Here is a 24,656-nt window from a genome sequence, read left to right on the forward strand (position 1 = left end):
ACCCGAAGCTTCGCGACCTATTTCGATCAACCTTGTAAACCCCATGAATGAAGTCAAAGGTAGCGACATCGTACCAGTACCTTGCCGCCACAGCTGCTGCGAGGGGCATGAGAGAAGGCAGGACTGAAGGTCTGCGTCTCCCAATTGGTTGAGCGCCGTCACGTGCTATATTTCATGCCCTATTCTATATTTGTTCTTCTTTTGCGCGCGTTGGCGCACTGACCACCACAACGGTTGGCCGGCCAGTTGCTGCGGTGGCTCATTCGCGAGGGATTTAGCATGTTTTGTTTAAGTTTCGTGGCTACCCGCTTCACTGAACAACGTTTTTTTTTTTGTTTGTGTTATGTTAGGGATTGCTTTTTAGGGTACTGAAGGAGCAAAAGTTTATGAGTAGAGCTTTTTTCTTTTGTCGTGGCGTACGGAGCTCAGGCACGGGTAACCTTATGCGCGGGTGCTATTCTAGGTGCTCGTCGAGATTTAGGCCCGTATTCACAAACGGAACTTACCCTTAACTTATGACTTAAGTAGCAGATCAACGCTAAACGCCTTTCATACCCCCGTATACACAAATGCAACTTAAGTTGAAGCCCATGCTTGACTTCATCTGAGTGACGCCTATCGGGAACGCGCCGAAGGAAACGCAGTGAGCGTCTTTGGGCACGTTAACTCCAAGCGTCATCTAAATCAAGTCAAGCATGTGCTTCGACTTAAGTTGCATTTCTGCATACGGGGGATAGACAAAGCTTGTACTTAAACTTTAATCGACACTTGAGTGCCGGAAAGTAAAGTACGGTCATTGGCAACCTTAAGTGCGACTTTCGCTACTGTCGCCTAGCAAACAAGATGGCCGCCTGCTACAGCAGCCTCGACGACTTTGCCGATTTCGCCGGACGTGTGCGCAATATTACGGAGAACGAGGCATACCGATACGTGTCGTCATTACGGCCACGGCTTAAGGATCGATAGAATCCCATGGAAGTGTACAACGACGCGGAATTCTCGTGGCGGTACAGCTTTTCCAAGCAAGCGGTGTTACGGCTGTTATAAATGCTGCCACTGGTCCCCAAAGACAACAAACGCGGTCACCCCGTGCCGCCGCTGGTCCAGCTTCTAATCGTGCTGCGATTCTACGGCGCCGGAACATTTCAGGTTGCCACCGGGAACCTCGTTAATGTTTCGCAAGCAACTGTGTCTCGAATCATTGCACGAATGTCAAGAATGATCGCCGAGACTTTGTTCCCGCAGCTCGTCAAGTTGCCAAATGCTAATGATTTGGCATCAGTAATGGAGGTGTTCTACGCCATCGCACGGTTTCCTGGTGTGAGCGGGTGCATTGACTGCACTCATGTACCCATCAGAAGTCACGGAGGAGATGACGCGGAGGTTTTTCACTGTCGAAAGGCTGCGATGGCGCGAAACGAACTCAAGGAGCACGGCGCGTTCTTCCTCGGAAAAGTTTGTTTTCCTTTTTTGCATCGTCCGCGCGGGTTGAAAACAGGCAACGCAAATACACTTTCTGCGCAAGAACTCCGCAAATTTTCAGCAGCAAAACAACAACAAAAAAGTCGGGACGGCGACGCGCAGAACCGCAGTGGCTGCGAGAGCCAACGTGAACTTGTGGCCAGACGAGTTTGAGTAAAGCGCTAAAACCAAACCGTTCTTAGTATTTTACTCAGAAGAATGCGCGAGCAAGCACTGCAACAGTTATATCCACATTACTCTGCTGCAAAAATAATTTTTTTTTGCGATTGAACCTATCGTACACGTAAAATATTTACGTATCCTCGACACCAGACGACATACATGACTCGAAAAGTGTTACATTCGAAAGTGACACTTAAGTGTCGTTTTTGAACTACTGACCTAAAACTTTCCTAACGCTTGTACTTTTCCCTCACTTATAGACGCCCTAGTTAAGTTCTGTTTCTGAATACGGGCCTTAGTTTCCCTTATTGAGCTATCGTTAACGAATGGGGGTGCCTCGGCTGCGTGCTGTTATATATATCGTGCTAAAAGCGTAATACGCGTTATTGATGTGCTATTGAGAGCGTGTAGCTTTGTCAGTTCATGCTTGTGCTTGGCGCTTCAAATATACTTCGCAAGAGAAAGAACCTATTAACGCGTTTTACACCCGCGTTGCAGCGCAAAATGCAAATATTTCTAAGGTGTTCATTGATGGAAAGCATTGCTACGTGTACCTTTCGTCCTTGCAAACTACATCATGACCACAATTGATTGCTCAACCGTCGTAATCACGGTGCATTGATGCAATGATTTCGGCTCGTGGTAAATCAATGGAAAAAGTTTCCCCAGTTTCCCCACACAACATATGCGCTGTGGCGGCTTCGACGGGCAAAACTATGTGAAGCGTGTTTTGAAGCTGGAGCTTGCGCGCGCCGCTGCGGCCGCTTTTTCTCGAGTCACGAGTGCTGACGCATAGGGCCCGGTGGCGAACGCAACAACACATTTTTTTTCTGAGCTGCACCTCTTCGTGGCCAATCTTAGTTGTTTCTTTCTTTTTACGAACGGGGGCTTTTACCCGGAGGAGAGCATTGCAGAAAACGTGCTTTATACAAGGAGACAAGCAAGACGAAAATGAAGTCTCGATTTCCGTTGTAAAGTTTTTGGCCGTCGAAGCCGCCCCAGCGCCAACCGCAAGAGGTGCACCTCGCGGCTACATTCGAATATCGCTGGCGCCAAAGGACGAAGCGCGCAAACATGCACGCTTGCCGTCTCCGTGGGACGCGCACGCGCGCAGGCGTCGGTCTCGACACCAGCGGTGCACCGCTAGAAGGGGAGGAGGGCTCCTTGCCACGCGCTCGCGCGCCCCGCAATATCTTGTGGGCGAGTGTACGTTCTTGAGTCTGAATTAAGCCACTCTCACAAATGCAGGCCAACCTGAAAGCGAAACAATTCATCGGAGTAGCTTGAAAATTGTTCGCGTTTCAATTTTTGAGTACTACAGAGAAGCACAGCGGTAAGTTGACAAGTTTCGCACTCCTTTAATCGCGGTCGACCTAAGCAGCAGCAGCCGGCGTCCACAAGGAAGGCCTAGGCGTCTGTCCGGCGTCCACTTAGCTGCCCGTCCGCCCGGATGCGCCAGCTCCACTTTGCGCCGCTGCTGGCTCTGTCCGATGCGCTGCCATAGCCTTATGTGCGGACCTCACGACCAGGAGGAAAATATTTAAAGACCAGAGTAATCTGCATTCTGAGCTGCGAGTATACAGTTCCTGAACGGTTTAATTGCACCCTAAGGCCTTAAGGAACCGCACTGGTGGCATGTCTCCTTGCCCAGTTTTAAGGGTTTGCGCACATTAAATTCGTCATCATTTTGTTTCCGTTTGCGTTCCCATACGTTACGTTAAATATGTGAATGTTTATATTGATTTATTTTTAATGAAATAGACCTCGAAGGGCTATGATTATCATCATCATCCTGGTTACTCCTACTGCAGAGCAAAGGCTTCTCCCATACTTCTCCAACTACCCCGGTCATGTACTGTAGGGCTACAGTTCCACATAAAGGAATGTAGTATATCGCGGAACAAAGCGAGCAAGTAAACAAATATGTCATCAGCTGAATTCTTCGCAACTGGAAAAGTACATTACGCGTACAGACAAAACAAGCCTCTTTCAACTGAACCCATATGAGTTTGTAGAAAGGTTGGCTGAAATTTACATGATTGCATTTGTGTTGTTGTGTTATTCTCCGGCAGTTTAGGTGGGATAACTAGCGCGCTTCTTGCATAACATACGCCTTGATGGTCTGTGTAACGCCAGACGCTCGCTAGTGAATAACCAAATGACTGTTATTCAGGTTATGCTGGCGAGTGATATATGTTGAAACCATGAGCGTCTGAAAAGCTGACTGACGAGGCATGAAGGTCGGTTTGGTTATGGCATGTAATAGGAACGAAGGACTAGAAGTGACATTGCAGTCACGTGGTGAAGCGAACTTAGCGCATCACCGCTCTGCAGACAATTGGCAGGCTGAAACTTATAATGAATGAATAGAATTTATTGAATAGAATTTATTGAATTGTCCAAACTGTCAGGGGCCCTACGACGATTCACGAAAAGAGTGTCCAAAAGTTAAGCGGGAACTCTCCGTCTTGAACAAAATAGTGAGGAACCGTTCGACTCATCCAGAAACAGCTGCTGACGTCAGGCGAGGTTGTTCTCATTATAGACGCTCGAGGAATTACGCTGTCAGCACACAGAATGCACATTCCGCAGTCTCTTGCTGTCGAATCCGCTCCACCACTACAGCAGAATGTGTCCAAACTGTCTATTGATAATGTAGCAGCTGAGAAGAATGTCGTGGATGAAGCGTGGCCGCTACTGACAAGGATAAGCCCTGCGGGTAAACTACAACAAGAAGTGGCACTACAATGCACTACCCCTCACTCAGATGAGCTGACAAAGCATGAACGCCGAATTGTGATAATGCTCAAGTCTTTCAAAAATGCGATTCGCACGCTTGTGGGCAACAAGAATACGCCTACAGCTCGAAGCGCCGTGCAAGTGTTGGATGCCCTGAACCCTGTGCCTGCAAAACTTGCGTAACCACGATGGCTCTTCCACTGCCTTCCCTGCGTGATAAAGGGCGAAGTGCACAATTTTCCGGTGGAATGCCAGAGGACTTAAATCACGGATATCATGTTTCCGCCAATACGTTTTTACCAACTGATTTCTTATAGTGGTAATACGGGAACCAACAAACTCAGTATACTGTAGTAATGGGCGACTTCAATGCAAAAGTGGGGAAAAAGCAGGCTGGTGAACAAACAATCCGCAACTATGGCGTCGAGTCTATGAATGCTAGGGAAGAGAAGCTGGTCGAATTCGCAGAAAAAAAATAAGCTTTGAATAATGAAACCTTTTTCAGGAAGCGTAGCAAAAGATTATAGATCTGGAAAAACTCTCACGGTTTAACAAGAAATGAAATTGACTTCCTACTTTCTGCTGAAGCCAGCATAGTACAGGATGTCGAAGTGATGGGTAGGGTAAAGTGCAGTGATCATAGATTAGTGAGGGCCAGGATTCACCTAAGTTTGAAGAGAGAATGAGCAAAATTGGTCAAGAAGAAACAGGTCAATCTAGAGCAGACAAATTCAGCCTGGTACTTGCAAACAAATATGCAGCCTTAGGACAGAGAGATGATGATGACATAGAGCTAACGAATGAAACCGTAACTAGGCTCGCTTCAGAGGCAGCAATTGAAGTGGGAGGAAAGGCACCAAGGAAACCAGTAGGTAACCTCTCCCAAGTAACAAAGGACCTAATATAGAAACGACAAAGAATGAAAGTGTTTAAGTAAAGAGATAAGATGGAATTCGCGGAACTGTGAAAACATATCAACAAGGCGAAAATATGTGATATTCGAAACTACGTCAGAACGTCAGAAAGACTGAAGTCGCGAAAAAATGTGCGCTGCCTGAAATCAGTGGGAAAGAAACTTGGCCTAGGACCAATCAAGATGTACGCACTGAAAGATAAGCAGGGTAATATCATTAGCAATCTCGAATATATAGTAGAAGAAGCGTAATAATCCTATACTGAGCTGTACAATAACCCTGAGGAGTCAGGACACCTCCATTAGAAACAGTAATGAACAGGGTACAGAAACTCCTCCTATAACTATCGATAAGGTCAGAAGGGCCTTACAAGACATGAAACGAGGTAGAGGGGCACAGGATAAGATGGAATAACCGTCGATTTAATGAAAGATGGAGGAGATTTATTTCATGGAAAACTGGCGGCTCTTTATCGACTGGAAGGGTCCCAGACAACTGGAAGAATGCACACATTATACTAATCCACAAAGAGGGAGGCGTGTTAGCATTGAAAAATCAAAGGCCCATTAGCTCACTCCCAGTATTATATAAAATATTTACCGAAATAACCTCCAATAGAATAACGACAACACTGAAGCAAGGGCTGGCTTCAGCAAGGGATACCTTACGGTGGATCACATCCATGTCATTAATCAGGTCATTGAGAAATCCGCAGAGTTCAATGAGCCTCTATATATGGCTTTCATAGATTACGAAAAGGCATTTAATTCAGTAGAGATACCAGCAGTCATATAAGCATTACGTAATCAAGGAGTGCTGAACGCTTACGTAAATACTTTGGGAAAATATCGACAGAGGTTCTACAGATACCTTAATTCTACACAAGAAAATCAGGAAGATACCTATAAAGAAAGGGGTCAGACAGGGAGACACAATCTCTTCAATGCTATTCACTGCGTGTTTCGAAGAAGTCCCCAAGCTTTTAAACTGCGAAGGCTTACTGGTAAGGATCGCCGGCGAATATCTCAGCAACCATCGGTTGGCCGATGACATTGTTCTATTCATCAACAATGCAGACGACTTACAACAAATGATCGAGGACCTTAACAAAGAGGGTTTAAGAGTGGGATTGAAAATTCATATGCAGAAGACAAAGAAAATGAGGAATAGCCGGGCAAAAGAACAAGGCTTCAGGATCGCCAGTTAGTGAGCCTCTTGAGGCTGTGCAGTAGTACGTTTACCTAGGTCAATTAATGACGGGGAACCCCGATCATGAGAAGGAAATTCATAGAATAAAATGGGTTGGATCGCATACGACAGACATTGTCAGCTCCTGACTGGAAGCTTACCATTATCATTGAAAAGGAAGGTGTACGATGAGTGCATTTTACCAGTGCTGACATTAGGGGCAGAGACTTGGGGACTGACAGAGAAGCTTGAGAACAAGTTAAGGACTGTGCAAACAGCGATGGAATGATGATTGCTAGGCATAACGTTAAGCGACAGAAAGAGAGCGGTTTGGAACAGAGAGCAAACGGGGATAGACGATATTCTAATTGACATCCAGAGAAAAAAATGGAGCTGGGCAGGTCATGTAATGCGCCAGTTAGATAACCGTTGGGCCACTAGGGTTACAGAATGGGCACCAAGAGAAGGTAAACGCAGTCGAGGATGGCAGAAGACCAGGTGGAGCGATGAAATTAGGAAATTTGTGGGCGCTAGTTGGAGTCTGTTGGGGCCGGACAGGGGTGATTCCAGATCGTAGGGAGAGAGGCCTTCGTCCTGCAGTGGACAAAAAAACGAGCTGCTGATGATGATGCGTACCAAACGTATCAAAAGTGCTAATGCTCTCTGGGTACGAAGTCTTCATGGTGTCGACGTGTGGGGAATCCAGCAAAGTAATCGTTTACATTCGCACAGAACTAACCTACATTCCCTATTCAGTGCAATTTCACGATAGAAACCAATACGTGTGTGTCCACACTACAAAGAATATAGTGGCCTTCAGCCTTATCGGCGTCTACATCTCAACATCTAGTCGGTTCGACGGCGACCGACTGCGAGACATCCTGACGGCGGCTTTGGGCCATGGATTATAACTGGTGACTTTAATGCTCATCCTTTGGTTTGAGGAAGCCCCAGAATAGATTTCCGGGGCCGGAAACTTGTGGAGTTTGCTTCCGACCATGAATTCAGCATTATGAACGGTGGCAGCCCAACGTACATGCGTGGTTCGACTTATAGCAGTTGCTTGGTTATAACTTTGGTGTCACGGCGTCTTGGTCAAAATGTTCGATGGTTCTCGGATATCGAGACTCATGGCAGTGACCACATTCCCAACTACTTAAGAGAAACGGGGCTTGGAAGTTTCTCATTTTCTACTTCCGGACAAGTAAAGAGGTCAACATATAAGGCACACAAACAAGGATTTGCCTGCACCATTGAGGACCTCGCTGCAAGTGTGCTGGAAGCGTTAAGTGCACCTTCACACACACAACAAAACGTAGTGATTTCGACATGGAACTTGAGCGACTTCGAACAATTCGTAGAAGGGCTGAGAAGCGATACAGGCTCACTAAGTTATTTCATGGCCTTAGAGTCACTCGACGTATACAAAATAAAATGCAACGTGATATGTACAGGCTCGAGGAACGACGGTGGAAGACGTTTTTCGAATCACTTGACCCCGTAAGCCGCTGTATATATTATGGAGGATGGTGCGCGGCCTTGGCTTGTCTCCATTGCAACAATATCCATTCTGCACCCTAGCCCTCCATCAAGACATTCGAAGGTTGATATAGGGGAAGATTTATGTGTGAAGATCGCGGGTAGTGTGGTCATCATCAATAGGAAAATTCGGAGTAAAGTTTCTGCGACACGCTTCCCAGAATTGAATGTGTCCTTCTCACTTGAGGAATTCCGCACCACTCTGGCCACATGCAGCGCTCATCATCGCCAAGACCGGACGGTATCACCTACGCTGCTTTTGCCACCTAGGTGAAGATGGCCGAGGTCGACTTCTGGAATGTTACAACCACTCATGGAATGTTGGCCTCGTTCCTGAGCGGTGGAAGTCCAGCCGCTTGATGCCACTCCTGAAGCCTGGAAAGTCGCCTTTTGGCCTAGCATCCCACCGATGCTGTTGGGAAGGCCATGGAAAGAATAGTTCTCACACGCCCGGAGTGGTATCTCGAGTGTCACAACTTATACCCCGAGGCCATGGCTGGGTTTAGAAGAGCGCGCTCCTCTGTTGACAACGTCATCGACCTCGTGACGTCAGTGCAACAAGAAAAGCACTTCAAACGTATATTGGTTGCACTTTTCCTGGATGTTAAATGTGTGTCGTAAGATAATGTACCGGCATGAAGCCGTCCTTGATGCAAAGATCCTTCTTTGTGCAAAGTGCGGGTGGCATAACCGCTGACCATTACACTTGCCGTGGCGTGCCGCAGGTCGCGGTTTTTAGCCGACGTTCTGCCATATAAATTCAACCTTTTCATATATGCTGGCAACATATGCATATGGGCTTTGGCAGTTACGCGTCCTAGGTGCGTAACTATATATATGTAGCCTGACCACCGCAGCTCTCAAGCAAATCGTATTGGAACAGCTGCATTGCTCGTACGCTAACGGAATCCATGTTTACACGGACGGTTGAGTCTCGGAAAGTTCGACGGGCGTCATTGTTACGCCATCTCAATCGGTCGTCATCTAGCTTAAGACTTCATACGTAACGACATCTAGAGGTTTCCAACTTGCCGCTCATCGGGCTGCTGTCGAATATATTAGAAAAACGCCTAGCAAATGTGCAATACTTTGTATTTCTAAAGCAAGCCTCCTAAGCTTGCGAGTTTTTCGACATGGTAATTATGAACAGCTACTGTCCAAAATTAACGAAATTCGCCATTGAGCCTTTGAACGAGTACACGCTATAATCTTTCAGTGACTGCCACAACATTGGTGCAGCGTTGGGAATGATCTCGGGGATGACGCTACCCGACGTGCCCAGGCTGGAGCAGCGACACTCCTTATAATTTTATAAAAAGTAGACGATGCAAGAGAGCTTCGCAGTCTCGCTAGCACTACAACGTTCAATTGCTGGCATACACCGCAGAACTATAACCGTCGTTTATACAGCCTCGACGTATCACTGATAATGAAATTACCAGCAAAGCTTTCAACATGTGACGCAACACTGCTGTGCCGGCTGCGGGTAGTAGTAGCATTCACTAACTCGTGCAACTATCGCATTAGAATGGCGGACTCACCGATGTGCGCTGAGAGCAAGTGTGAAGAGACCATTAGTCATGTTCTCTGCCACTGTTCTCGCTTCTATAACCAGCGTCAGACTCTCCAGTGTGCCTTCAATAGACTGGACGATAGGCCATTTACAGAAGCAGAGGTCTTGAGAGCCTGGCCTCACATTTCATTAGTCCAGAAAGCCATTCGAGCACTTCAGTTCCTGAAGGCAACAGACTTGAGTTCCCTACTGTAGGCATCCTGCACCTAATGAATGAATAGAATTTATTGATAGGAAAGACAGAGAGGTCGACCTGAGCTAGTGCGCTCTAGTCTGCTACTCTGCACTGGGGAAGCGGGAAGGGGAGTGAAAGTATTGGGATGGATGATGATGATAAGAGAAGTGGTGAGTGCTTATGTACATGGGACAGTTGCCTCGCTAGAGCCGCTCGTCGAGTTTGGTGTCCTGCAGGAACTTCAACATTACTTTTGTTGCACGCATTGAAATTGCAGTGTCAGACCATGGGCCGAGGATAGCTTCCTCCGACAGTAGTCGTCTGCCAACGCTGGCTAGGAAACTGTCTAACGTCCTTCGCTCCAGCATATATGCTGGGCAGTCGCACAGTACGTGTTGCAGTGTTTCGGGCATCTGGCAGTGTACGCAATCAGGGTTGTTCGATTGGCCGATGAGGTGTGCGTAGTGACGGCTGAAAGCAACGACAAGCCGAATCCTGTGTAGCAATGATGTTTTGCTCCGTGTAAGCTTCGGGGGCAAACAGAATTTACCGTCTGGGTCAATCGTATGTAGACGTCTGTGAATATTATCAGAGTGGGCTCTGTAAGCCTTTGTAAGGTCCTGCATGAGTGCCTTGATGATGGAGTTGGTGTCAGGTCGCGAGTAGGCAATCCGTACTTCATCAAAGGAAGAGGAGGCCGATCTTGCCTCACTGTCAGCGAGTTCATTACCAAAGACACCACAATGGCTAGGCATCCATTGAAAGGTGATCGCGCGGCCACTTAACTCGGCACTGTGATAAAGTTCGACGATTTCCAGCACGAGCAGATAGTATGGTCCTTTCTTTAAAAAGTATTTTAGCGCCTGTAGCGCTGATTTGGCATCGCACAATATCGTCCATTTATGGGGTGTCTGCGTTCTCATAAAACGGACAGCCTCTCGTATTCCCGCAAGTTCTGCAGCCGTAGATGTCGATTTGTGGTCTAATCGGAATCGTTGAGTAATTCCAAGTTGTGGGATGACAAATGCGGCCGTTGTGGCAGATGGCGTGACCGAACCATCGGTATATACTTGTACAGTCCCACTATATGATGTAAATATATGGGACAGGGTGAGCTGCTTCAAGCCAATGGAGGAAACGTGAGATTTATTCCGAATTCCGGGTATCTGAAGCCTCACTAAAGGTCTCGGCAATGTCCATGGAGGTGTCACGGGGATGTCGGTGGTCTGGAATCTTGCAGGTACAATGCTTGCGTGAGATGCAATAGCTTTAGAAAAAGCACAGTCAACGTTGGTGCTTGGAAGTGTTGACAGTGGATGGTGCGAGTGTCTGGTTAGCAGGCGAAGATAGGTTCGCATAGGTTCACAAGACATGTATATGTCGATAGGACAAGCCCGTGCTTCCGCTACTGTGCCCTTAGTCGACGTGCAGCGTGGCAAGCCAAGACATATTCGTAGTGCTTGTGCCTGAAGGCTCTCCAGCGTGCGTATACAAGATGACCCCATGTTAGATAACACAGGCATGCTGTAGCGTATGTAGCCCACAAAAAGTGCCTGGTACACTTGGAGCAAACTTCGCTCAGAGGGACCCCATCTCAGTCCTGATATTACACGAAGAACGTGTATGAAGTTTGTCAGTTTAGCCCTAAGCGCAGTAACATGCTTGGTCCAGGAAAGGCTGCGGTCTATTATCACGCCAAGATGTCTCTGGTGGGTGACTAAACGGAGCGCTGTTCCGTCGACAACGATTGGATAATGTGACATTGATTTGCACCTGAATGCCATGACTGCACACTTAGTTCCTGAGAGTTGCAGGCCTCCACGGCGCAAGTACTTCGCCGTTATGGTAGCCGCACGTTGGAGCCTTGCACGCACCTTTGGACGTGTGACCCCAGATGACCAAATAAAGATATCATCCGCGTACGTACTGATACGCGCTGTTTCAGGTAGCTCGTCTGCAAGGCCCACCAGTATGATATTGAACAATATTGGGCTAAGGACACCACCCTGCGGAACACCCCTGCGAACGTCATGTCTAGCAGTCTCGCCATCCGAAGTGGACATGAAAATGGTGCGGCCACTGAGGTAACTCTGCAGCCATGCATACATCCGGCCACCAACACCAATATCCTCAAGCGCCTGAAGAATCGAATGGCGGAAGACGTTGTCGTAGGCACTTTTGATGTCCAGAAATATTGCGCATACCAGACGACGGCGTCTCTTTTCCTGTTGAACAGAAGATACTAGGTCGAGCACACCGTCAATTGATGATCGGCCTCTTCTGAATCCATTGATGAAATCAGGAAGTCCACCACTTCTCTCGAGTAGCCATTCCAGTCTGCTCAGTACCATCCGCTCCATCACTTTACCGACACAGCTTGCCAAGGCTATTGGCCGATAATGTGAGAGATCATGTGGGCATTTCCCAGGTTTTAGTAAAGCCACAAGACGACTGCACTTCCAGTGATTAGGCACAGTTGCTGTGTCCCACGTAGAGTTGTAGAGCGCCAGGAGAATTTCTCGAGCTTCTACTCCAAGATGACAAATCGCGGAGTATGTAATTCCGTCTGGTCCTGGACAAGTTGACCGGCGAGAAGAAGATATCGCAGCGTCGAGCTCCTGCATAGTAAAAGGTGCGTCCAGACGGTGATCACTAGTTGACGGGAAAGTCAGTCCTGAATGGGTTGGTATATCGTACGAGGAGCTCACGAGTAATTTGCAAAAGTAATCGGCGACCTCAACTTCATGCCGGCCTTGCCGTGTGGTCACAGCGCTGAATGGGTGAAGCTGTTGTGGAGGCGAGCGAAGGATTCGTACAATTTTCCAAATTCTAGAGAGAGGTTTTCTCGGATCCAGAGAGCCGCAGAATGATCTCCAGCGTTGTTTGTCAAGCCTGTCAAGGTGGCGCAGGACATGACGCTGAGCCCGGCGTGATGCAGTGACGTCTAATGGTGATTTGGTCCTTCTGTATTTCCGTTCTGCTCGACGCCGTATCGCGCGAAGTCGCTCGTACTGGTCATCAATAGATGATCTCGGTGAGGGTGCGCTGAGGCGTTTTGTTGTGTCACGTAAAGTTGCCGCGATGACATCTTCAATATTGGATGGTGCTTGGATGGCTTGACATGCATTGGTTACAGATTCTCGAAATGTTGGCCAATCGATAGAACGCACAGTGTGAGGAGCTGGGGGACGTAACCATTTCAACTGAACATACGTTTGTAGATGGTCACTTCCATGGGTGTCGAGATCAGTACACCATCGTGTAGCAGACAGCAGGCTTTTTGAAACAAACGCAATATCAAGACAACTCCTGTAGTAAGAGCCTCGAAGGTATGTTGGTGAGCCATCATTGATCACCATCAAGCCTTGACTAAGCATGAAGTCAGCCAAGTCTCTACCGCAGGCGTTCGTCGAAGCAGAGCCCCACATGGGATGGTGGGCATTAAAGTCACCGATGACTATGTGGGGACCCGGACAAGCTTTCAGTATGGACAGCAAATATGAACAGTCTATGCTCGATGTTGGGGGTATATACCCGCCAATTACTGAGAGTGTGCGCCACTTGTACTTCAGCGTTATGCAAACGTACTCGTTGGAAGCGTGTGCAGGAATGTCTTTACGAAGGCACGTTAAATTCCGACGAACAAAAGTGAGCACTTTGCTTGAATTGTGATCATTCTTTTACCACAGTGGCACATATCCAGATGCACGTAGTGAAGACGTCATGTTTGGTTCACATATTACAGCCATGGGAAACTGGTATTTGAACAACCATTGCCGAAAGTCTGCGAGGCGTCCTCGTAGGCCTCTGGCATTCCACTGCATTATTGCAGATCTTCGTAATTGGGTTTCAAAAGATAGCGCCATGATGCCTTATTGTAGAGCCGCGAGGAGCGGTTCCAAAGCATCTAGAACATGTAGCGCGGTCTTAGCAACCGGCGTCTGTAGTCCGCAGAGAAGTGAGCGTATTGTAGTTATCAGGTGTTTCAGCATACTTCGTACATTCTCCTTTTCTGTCTTATCATTCTCAACCACCTTTGCAGACACATCACCCGACGCGTTTAAGGCTGTTTGTTTGGGTGGGAGCGACGGCCAGTCAATGTCAGAGTCGGTCGGCGGAGGCGTCGTTTTATGCAGCGCATGTGTTCCACGTGCTGCTGCCGAAGAAGGTACGTCAGGCCCGCATCTTGATCGCAGAAGCAAACTTGGCAAGCGAGGAGTTTGCCATGCGGCCGATGGTCCATCTATACGGGAAGTACTCTTGTCTTGCTGTCGTCTGTGTCGCGATCGACGTCTGCGGCGGCGTATCGATGTAGCAGCCTGTCTGTGAGTGGAGTTGTCCCGCACCATCTTTCGAAGCACTGACATTTCGTCCTTGATTTTCTGGCAGTCTTTTGATGTCGCTTTATGTGGACCGGCGCAGTTGGGACATTTTAGGGCAGTAGCATCGCAGCTATCATTTTGATGGGCCCCTCCACACCGTTGGCATGTTACGCTGCCCTTGCAAGCTGCGCTTACGTGTCCTATTTTGAAAGACTTCCGACACTGCACCAGTTTTGGCACGTAAGGGCGCACACGGTGTCTTACGTATCCTACTTTTACATAGTCAGGTAATGTTTCAGAGTCAAAGACTATTTTAATACACCGGAATTGACCAAAGCGGTGAATCTGTACTATTGGTGCGGTGGAAATCAAAAGCCTCTGGAGGTCAGTGTCTGCGATTTCTTTGTCCACATCAGAGATAACGCCAGTCGAGGTTTCTTTTCCATACGCAAAGAAGGAGCACACTGGGATGTTTCCTAGTAGTGTGGCAGCCTTTAGCGTATCCAGAATTGACTTGTTGTTCACGTCCACCGAAAGGATGTTCCTCCGTGCGTTAATTCTGATCTCGCTGACTTGGCCGGGCGCAATTCGCTCAAAATACTCCGTTAAGCTTTGCCTGTTCAAGGTATTCAGATCGTCGGTAGCTGTGGTAGGGACGTAAGCAACAGTGAATGATTGCTTACCACTGTCCTGCCTGGGCAACGATTCACTGTCTGTTGATGTCCTCCTGAGTTTTCTCTTCAAACGGCGACCCACGGCAAGTGTGAAATCGTTGTCCGATTCCATTTCTTCAACCGTTGAGCTGTCGGAAGATTCAAGGGCGACAGCGGAAGGGCCAGTGCGGTCCCTTGTCTTCGATGCAGCCAGTGATGGACGACCAGGGTCAAACGCTTGGTTGGGATTCCTATCCCCCATCCTGGAGGATGACGTCGTGCCCTTTGCACAGGCTCTGATGTTGAAAAACGTCCGAGACACAGGAAAATGAAGAGACCACAGCTATAGGCGTTCTTCTTCGGAGGCACTTCTTCTTCCTCCTCCATCCTGCACCTAACTTATAGTGCATGTGAAAGTGCGATACAGACTTATGTCTTCTGTCTCTCTTTTTCTCTTTCTATTTAACTCCCCCTCCCTCTCCTCACCTGTACGGTAGCAAGCTGGACTCAGCCTGGTTAACATACCTGCCTTTCCTCCCTCCTTTCTCTCTTTCTCTCTGTTTCGTCCCGACCAGTGCGAAAAATATTTAATAAAGCACATCATGCGTCCCAAACCACCTGTGACCTGCGTCTTCTTCATTGAGTCTGTGTCCTTGCGCTCCTTTATCTCGTTAAAAGGCCCCTCACAAGCCCACATAGCAAATTTCGTTTATGCGCTGGAAGTTGTTATGTGTCCTCTAGGGAGTGTTCTGCCGCAAAATTTTTTCAAATCGGCTCATTTAATAGCCGAGATAGAAATATTTCAGTGCGGCGAACCCATGATTTCAGGATGCGAGCACCACTGCCAACCGAGACACTGACTTTCTGTCCACTTACCCCGTCCAGCGTCTGCAAGCGAAATTGATTTTTTGCGTTCTCTCATGCCGGAGCTCGAGAAACGCGTGTCGCATACGTCACGGGCCCGCCTTTCTTTTTCTTTTTCACCTCGCTTTTTCACAGCGCGACGAGCTTCCGTTGACGGCATCCCGTTTGTCTCGTTTCGCCCGCTGTTCACGAGGATACCTGTCTAGCGGTATGTCAGTGCTACATGAATACTGAGGCAGACAAAAGCCGATCACAGAATATGATCGCGCGCTGGAACACGGTAAAAATGGCATAGTTTCGGCGTCTTGCTGCGATGCATAGTGAATCAAAAACCCACAGACATTAGTTTCGTGTGTTTTAATATTTCTCTATGTTTAATTCGTCTATTCAAGCAACAGATAACAAAAATAACAGATGTTACCTTGAATAATTCTCTAGGTCACGAGTCACTACGAGCGACGTCCGAGCACAAATCCGTGCGTAGGTGCACTAGCACGTGTACGTAACCCTCCGGCTTGTAGCAATTAAAGCCCCTGTATCCACGCGCCACCGCCACTTTCTTAAGTAGCGACAACCTCTGTACTACACCGCCTTTTCTCCTCACACCAAATCTGGTTCTGGTATTTCCGGTTCCCGCATTTCCGTTTCCTGGAGTTGCGCTGCGGCAATTTCCGCTTTGGCTGCTGTTAGACGATGGTGAGACGCCCGCGCGTGCTTAGCAGAGCAGTGGCAGTCACCCTAAGAAGAATGCAAAGGGGACAAGCTGTTGTATACCGCTGAAGTAGTAGTTCGCGGTCACTTTTTTCCAAATTCACGAAAAACGGCAGTGGTCTCCAAGCGTCCAGGCACTACATTCCACTGTACGTTGTCGCTCGTGCCACAACCGGTCGCAGGTTGACGCGAGGCAGCGATCACGAGCAGATCGCTGGTTACAATAGGCGGTGGTTCTTGGATGGAATCGCATTCACAGTTTCAACCGCAGCTGGTGCAATTAAAGCCTCTCCAGCGACGCGAAAGTAAACAACGCTAAAAAACAAAACGTCACTTCCACTCGGAACAGGAAGCTGCAGCTACGTAAGTTCCGCTTGGCGCCGGAAGCTAAGGGGGTGAATGGGAGAGGAGCGTGGAGGAGGAGGGCAAGTTGGCGGTACCTAACCTGGTCGGCGGAAACGTGTAAGGAGGGGCTTTAGGAGCAATGAGGCCCCGAGGGTAAGGGCAAAGGGCGCTCGGTTTTAAATTGAAAACCGTTCCGCGGTGCGCAGTGAAGTAATATTTAGCACACGCGATCGTTAGCGAGCATTGTCTGTGTTTGTCAGCTCAAAGTGAGGGGCCCTTTAAGTCACATAGGCTTCTATAACAGTTAAAAAGCCACAGTGCTGAAGGTGTTTGATGCAAACATGCCATTGCTTACGATAAACATTTTTTTCCACAGCCGGGCTATCATGCACGCCGCAGCTAACTTAAATGTTAGGACCTTAATGTGTCGCATCGAGCTGTGCGTCATGCCAGACGCGCGCCAGTTATCCCACCTAAACAGCCGGAGAATTACACAGTACACAAATGAAATCATGTGAATTTCAGCCAACCTTTCTACATCGTGCTCAACGGCAAAGCGTCACAGCTTTAGTCACAGTGGTGGCAGAGTGAAAGAAATAAAACACGCATGTTAAATATGTTTGCCCCACTTTGCAATCCTTGCACCTCTGCTGAACTATATAGGGCATGTGCGAGTAAATGTATCTTAATCAACACATCTGTAATAAGCCACTCAATCAATCCGAACGCTCTGTACATAGAGAACGACCTCGAAGAGATGGTCTAGATTCAGCCATTTGTGTAGCAAATTATTTAGTAATTGCTCTGTTCCATCGCGTCTCCTTTGTAACTACACTAGCCCAATTTTTGCGCAAGTATGCCTGCGAGAATTCACAATGGTTTCGTTTTCTTTCCAAGCCCGACACAGACTATCTCGGTTCTGGACGATGGCTAGCCACCAGGAAACTACCGCCGCCCTGGTACTCTCACCGTTCACGCAAAGCGAGGTACCGAAGGTATACGACGAAGCCCACAAGCACGTCCGTCAGTCCACAGCCGAGCTGCTGAAGACTTGGCAGGCGTCGTTCTTCACGTCTGGCGAGGAAAACGACGCAAGTGACCATCAGTACCTGGAGATCGGCTGCGGGCCGGGCAATTTCACGCGCAACCACCTGCTTCCCATGTGCCCTCCGACGCTGAAGAGACTCGTATCCACCGACGTGTCGGACGGCATGCTGAATTACGCGAAGCTGGTCCACGGTCATGCGAAGATTGTTCGCCGGAAGCTGGACATCACCGATGACGAGGAAGTATCCCGGTTCATCGCCGAGGAGGGTCGATTTCAGCGGGTCTACTCCTTCCTGGCACTTCACTGGGTCAAGGACAAGTGCGCTGCACTGAAGAACATCGAGCGTCTGATGACGCCTGGTGGCGAGTGCCTCGTCATGTACGTGCCTGTCCCGGGACCAGGACACCTGCTGTATGGCTCTTTACTGGAGAGTGAATTGTGGACAAAATACCATAATGTGAGTAAAATCTTTGGCAAATATCAAACACATTTTCGACGTAACGAAAAAATCTAGATCCACTGATGCGCGATCGTGAAAATAGAGCGCGTGAGCAGCCGGCTCTAGCAGCTAGGAAGCCTTTATGCTTATGCCTAGGAACAGCGCTTGAGTGAGTGTGTGTATGAAGGCTCGCTATAGACTACAGCCTACAAGGGTGACGCCCTTCGGTGGCTGCTAGTTCAGCATTAGTGCCCCAAGCTAGACGCATTTACAAGGCTGCTTGTTTGTTGTCCCAACCGTCAAAGTTTCACGGAGGTGGTAGAAATACGAGGGACGTTCCTAAAGTGATTTTTGTAATTATTTGAAAGAGACGATGGTGCGCGTTGTGAAACGAACAACCGCCATACGAATCCCCGGCCGCTGCTAGCTCGGGAAGGAAGTAGCATCAGCGGAGGAGGAAGGACGCATGCGCAGAGCGTAGCAACAGACCTGCGTGCCCTAGGTTATTCGAGTGCACATCGCGATGGCACATAGACGTGTGCTGAGTACGTGGTCGCCAATGGAAGTGAGTGCTGTTATCCGGTACGAATGTGCACGTGGGACTAGTGTGTCCGTCATCCAGGAACGCCTACAAATCGTGTATGTGCGTGTATGTGAAGAGGTCATGTCTCAGGCCTAGCATCGCAGGGCACTGAGTTTTACCTGAGTACTTTCTTCAAACTGATTGCACGCTGTTACGTTTCGCCTACGACGCGCGCTAAAGCCGGCGCGGATGCAACGTACGCCGGAGCTTCATTCAAAGCGGCGGACATTTTGGCCCGTTCGGAGCGGCCGCGACGCATCCCCGCCGAGCGCGTCCCGGCATGTTCAGTGCCACGTGTCTTTGTGTGTGCGTGTGTGTGTGTGTGCCCACGCTTGTCAAAGCGCGGCAGCCGGGGAGAGGAGCTCCCCCAGTGTTAAGCGAGGAGGTCTGAACGGCGCCGGCCCGGCTGATGCGTCACCTCCTTGTCTCTACATGTCTTTCAGTCCGTCCGTGCGCCGCTGTCACGTGGTGTCGTCCCATGACCTTCCTTCTTGCCCGCGACGCCAAGAGTATAAGAGCAGCTGTCCCCGGACGCCAGGAGAGAGGCTCCGATTTCTTCTGTTGAGTAACGTGCTCTCCCGTCTCTCTACTTCGGTCGACCTGACCGCCCGCTCTTTGCGATGCTAGAATAAACAAGTTGTTCTGTTAGCAGTCGCCTCATACTTTGCTGGGACCTTCGGATGCTTCCAGTGTGCCCCAGGCCGCCAGGCCAACGCTACCCTTGGGGCTTGCGACCCATTTGCAACAACGGGCGCCAACGGTCCGGTTGCAACAACGGGTGTCAGCACTGAGGTTCCAACAGCCGGTGGCAGCGCTGAGATTCCAACAGCCAGTGCCATCGGTGCGGTTCAAACATCTGGTTGCCAGCGGTGAGATCGCGACAACGGAGGCCAGCAGCGAAGATATGCGGTTGACTGTATGCTGAGCAGCACAACGACCATCCGGGAGCAGTGCAACGAGCCCTGTGTGATGACTGGTTGCCTGCAGCGGAACGACTGCGCTGAGTTCTTGGCTGCGAGGTTTGGTGAGTGCGGGACTTTCTTCTTCTGAGTTTTGCCAGGCTTTTGTTAGTGTCAGAAACAAAGCTGGTAATTGTGGTTGTCGTTGCTGCCGGGTTAGTTTGCGGCAAGACAATAGTAGGCAGTAGAGAAAGCAGCATTCAGAGCAGCCATGGATTTGAAGTCGTTGCGCAAACCGAAATTGTTGGAGCTTGCGAGAGAGTTGGGTCTGGATGTCTCAGACAAACTCAGAAAACCAGAACTGCTAAGGGCTATTCTTGAGTTAGGAGCTGAGGATGACGAGCTGTCGGAATGCCTTGAGACCATTGAGGAGAGGGAGACTGCAAAAAGACAGGAGCGCGAACTTAAAGAGCAAAAAGATGAGCTTGAACGAAAAGAACGAAAAGAGAAAGAAAAAGAAGAGCGCGACCGTCAACACGCTTTGGAAATGAAGCGTCTCGAGTCAGAGATGGAACGCGCTCGTAATGGAAGTCAGGCACACGGTGCAGGAGAACGAGTATTGTTTAAAATGACTGACCTGATGCGGCCGTTTAAGCTTGGAGAGGACATTGGTTTGTTCCTGGTTAACTTTGAGCGAACGTGCGAGAAGCAGGGGTTCTCTCGGGAAACGTGGCCACAGCGCTTGCTCACTTTGTTACCCGGCGAGGCGGCCGACGTAGTCGCTCGCTTGGAGAGAGAGGAGGCCGAGGATTTCGACAAAGTGAAATCGAGTCTGCTAAAAAAGTACAGGCTGTCAGCGGAGGCGTTCCGTCGGAAGTTTCGGGAAAATGAGAAAGGCAAAAGTGAGTCGTATACAGAGTTTGCCTACAGGCTTGTGTCAAACATGCAGGAGTGGCTCAAAGAAGAGAAAGCGTTTGGTGACCACGAGAAAGTTCTGCAGTGTTTCGGGCTAGAACAGTTTTATAGTCGGTTAGCTGAGAACGTGCGGTACTGGGTCTTGGATAGGCCAGACGTTAGTACGGTGGCTAGAGCCGCTGAGCTAGCCGAAGAGTTTGTGACGCGTCGGGCTCGCGGAGCTAAGGACGGTCAAAAGGGTGAATTTGGCTCCAAGTTTGAGAGGCCGAAGTTCACGCCCATGAGAGCACAGGGGGACACACGTAGTGCGGATGCGAGTGAAAGCATTCCGACCGAACGTAGGGAGACGGCGGCAGCCGAAGCCGAACGCAGAAAGCGGTTCGAGACGAGGCAAGCGCGCGTGTGTTATACGTGCCAGAAGCCGGGTCACTTTTCGGCGCAGTGTCCGGAAACAAAAACAAAAGTAGTGTTTTTGTCATTATGCAGCACTGACGAGAACATGAAGCTTCTCGAGCCTTACATGCGAGACCTCCTCGTGAACGGGAAGGAGTGCCGAGTGCTTCGCGATTCCGCAGCTACGATGGATGTAGTTCACCCCTCTTACGTAGAACCCGATATGTTCACGGGCGAGTGCGCATGGATCAAGCAAGCCGTGGAAGCTCATAGCGTGTGTCTGCCCGTAGCAAAAGTGCTTATTGAAGGTCCTTTCGGAGCACTTGAGACGGAGGCGGCAGTGTCATCTATGCTGCCCCCCCAGTACCCGTACCTATTTTCGAACAGGTCCGATCACCTCCTGCGCGAGAAGGGGCTTTTGTTTGGTGAGGCTAGCGTTCAGGCCTTAACCAGATCGAAGGTTCGGGAGCTCGCTGCAAAGGCGGTAGTTGCGGGGCCGACGTCGTCGAACAATGAGAAAGGATCAGAGGCGCAGCAAGCTGATATTCAGAGCACGTCCGAACTGAATAAAATTGTGCCTGTAGCGTTGAAGGCACCAGATACTGGAGAGGAAATTCCCGATGCGGGAAAGTTAGAAGAGCTATCTGCAGATTTGCTCATCGCGCCTACGTCAGACGGACTTAATAGGTTGCTAAAAGTCAGCCGGTCGGCTTTGATAGCCGAGCAAAAGGAGGATGGCAGCCTAGAAAACATACGCTGCATTGTCAAGGAAGGTATCGCCAAGAAAAATGCTCGCTTTGTGGAAAGAGGTGGGGTCCTGTACCGGAGGTATGTAGACCGCAGGGGAGTGGAGTTCGATCAGCTGATCGTGCCTCAGTGCTACCGTCAGGATGTGTTGCGCTTGTCTCATGGGGGTTCGTGGTCCGGACACCTAGGAGTTAAGAAAACTAAGGACCGTCTCTTGCAAGAGTACTATTGGCCAGGGTGTTTTCGGGACGCAGACCACTTTGTGAAGACATGCGACACCTGTCAGCGGGTGGGCAAACCAGGGGACAAATCGAGGGCGCCGTTGAAGTTGGTACCTATCATTACGGAGCCTTTTAGACGGCTCGTTATTGATACAGTGGGACCTCTGCCGGTAACAGCCACGGGGTACAGACACATTTTGACTGTGATCTGCCCAGCGACAAAGTTCCCTGAAGGAGTGCCGCTTAAAGAACTCGGCTCAGTTGAGATAGTCAATGCACTACTGTCCATATTTGCGCGAGTTGGTTTTCTTGCGGAAATCCCATCAGATCAGGGCACAGTGTTTACTGGCGCTTTGACGACAGCTTTTCTCGAAAGGTGTGGGGTAAAGCTGTTACACAGCTCAGTGTACCACCCACAGTCGAATCCCGTTAAGAAGCTCCACTCCGTCATGAAGCGCGTGTTTAGAGCATTATGGTTTGAACTACAAACTGACTGGGAGCTGTTTCTGCGTGGGGTGATGTTTGCATGGAGGACCGCGCCGCCTGCGGCTACGGGGTTTTCGCCAGCTGAGCTAGTGTACGGTCGCTCGCTGCGATCTCCGCTTCGCATACTTCGAGACGGACCACTGCCCTCTCCAATGGCTGCAGACTATCTCTTTCACAAATGGCCGCCTCCTGCACTGGAGCCTCGCTTTGCAATAACATTCCTTTGAGGTGCGTTACAAAAAGGGGAGTCTCAACGGTAACGCTGATGGCTTAAGTCGAAGCCCCTAACGTGGGAATCAGCCTCAAAATTGTTTGTTATTGATGTTTTCTTCCTGAGGCAGGATTTTTAACATATTGCTTTTGTGTAGTGTTTCAAAGTGATGATGTGCTTTCTAGTCCAATTTTCCGATTTGTGGACGCGTTCTGAGTGCTGCTAGACTACTGTAAGGAACTAGGCAGTAGTATAAAAGGGGAAAGAGCCTGGCATGGCTTAGTGAGGATTGTGCCGTGCTTGCTGACTGAGCGGCTGAGTTTCGGCGTAGTTCTAACGCTTGCTGGGAACGAGAGAAAAATGACAACTCTCCCGAAGTCACTTTGCAGTGTCCTCTGTGAACCTGAACGTGAGAACGAGGCCTTCTCGGTGCGCTGCGCTCAAGAAACGCCGAGGGACGACCGACTTCGGTTATGAGCATCATCGAGCGACATCCCTCCGGACAGCGGATGCAGTCCCCTGACCATCGGGATGTCCCTCCCCCGGCGGGGCGGTCTGTTACGTTTCGCCTACGACGCGCGCTAAAGCCGGCGCGGATGCAACGTACGCCGGAGCTTCATTCAAAGCGGCGGACATTTTGGCCCATTCGGAGCGGCCGCGACGCATCCCCGCCGAGCGCGTCCCGGCATGTTCAGTGCCACGTGTCTTTGTGTGTGCGTGTGTGTGTGTGTGCCCACGCTTGTCAAAGCGCGGCAGCCGGGGAGAGGAGCTCCCCCAGTGTGAAGCGAGGAGGTCTGAACGGCGCCGGCCCGGCTGATGCGTCACCTCCTTGTCTCTACATGTCTTTCAGTCCGTCCGTGCGCCGCTGTCACGTGGTGTCGTCCCATGACCTTCCTTCTTGCCCGCGACGCCAAGAGTATAAGAGCAGCTGCCCCCGGACGCCAGGAGAGAGGCTCCGATTTCTTCTGTTGAGTAACGTGCTCTCCCGTCTCTCTACTTCGGTCGACCTGACCGCCCGCTCTTTGCGATGCTAGAATAAACAAGTTGTTCTGTTAGCAGTCGCCTCATACTTTGCTGGGACCTTCGGATGCTTCCAGTGTGCCCCAGGCCGCCAGGCCAACGCTACCCTTGGGGCTTGCGACCCATTTGCAACAACGGGCGCCAACGGTCCGGTTGCAACAACGGGTGTCAGCACTGAGGTTCCAACAGCCGGTGGCAGCGCTGAGATTCCAACAGCCGGTGCCATCGGTGCGGTTCAAACAACGCTATGACAAATGAGTCCATGTCGGTGGCGACTATGCGTAAAAATTGCAAGGTGTATACTTCGTGATGCCGTGGTGTGTATTTTGGCGATAAAGCTTCCGTGATAAAATAAATGACGAAACCTGCTTTCGGAACGACCTTCGTATGTTTTGTAGTGAACACGATTGCCGCGTGCTGCAGCCGCATCGCCATCCCTCCGCGTGCAGCAGAGCCCGTGCTTCCCCCCGCAGGGGCGTCTGCGTCAGCAGGCGTTTGGTGTGTTGCGACACCACGTACCCGAGCACACGAGGGTTGGACCCTCCCGCGTGTAGCCGTGCGCGGCTTAGTCGTGTCCGGGGAAAGGGGGATCCCGGAGGTTGAGCCGATGCCGGGTGTTCGGACCTTCAAGGCCCCCCGGCGGAGGCTAAAGCCCCTGAAACTTCGTAAAGTAGTGCCACTCTCCTCCTCCGCCTTCACTCCTCCTCGTTTCTCCTCTCTTTCACGCTCCCTCCTCGACCATGGCACCGCCTACTTGCTCGAGCGCAGCAGACGACCTTTCGCAGAGTGAATGCACGCATAGCAAGGTAGTGCTCTTTAGGCGTTCACGTTGGCTTTCCAGCTCCGCGTAACTTCGTGTACAGCATATAATCTTTAGTCGGATGCTTATACAAATTCGGTAACGGCAGCTTTTGTTTTATTTTTGATAACTATTTCTTTAAAAAGTATCTGACGGAGTGTTAACGCTGTGCGTTGACGATTGCGAATGTATCGCGTGCCCTACAGTTAGGTACGCAACATTTGTCAA

The 24,656-nt window shown here is 49.8% G+C and overlaps 1 protein-coding gene across 1 annotated transcript in view; it reads left to right on the plus strand.

Moving 5' to 3' along the window:
* Positions 1-2,857: 2,857 nt before the first annotated feature.
* Positions 2,858-24,656, plus strand: part of LOC135899629 (juvenile hormone acid O-methyltransferase-like) — a 65,129-nt gene continuing 43,330 nt past the window's right edge. The window contains exons 1-2 of the mRNA XM_070521354.1: positions 2,858-2,977; positions 17,565-18,172. Coding sequence (XP_070377455.1) covers positions 17,594-18,172 — 579 coding nt within the window. The 5' untranslated portion in view covers positions 2,858-2,977; positions 17,565-17,593. The remainder of the gene's footprint in view (positions 2,978-17,564; positions 18,173-24,656) is intronic.

Source organism: Dermacentor albipictus, chromosome 7 (assembly GCF_038994185.2).
Source record: "Dermacentor albipictus isolate Rhodes 1998 colony chromosome 7, USDA_Dalb.pri_finalv2, whole genome shotgun sequence".
Taxonomy (NCBI): Eukaryota; Metazoa; Arthropoda; class Arachnida; order Ixodida; family Ixodidae; genus Dermacentor; species Dermacentor albipictus.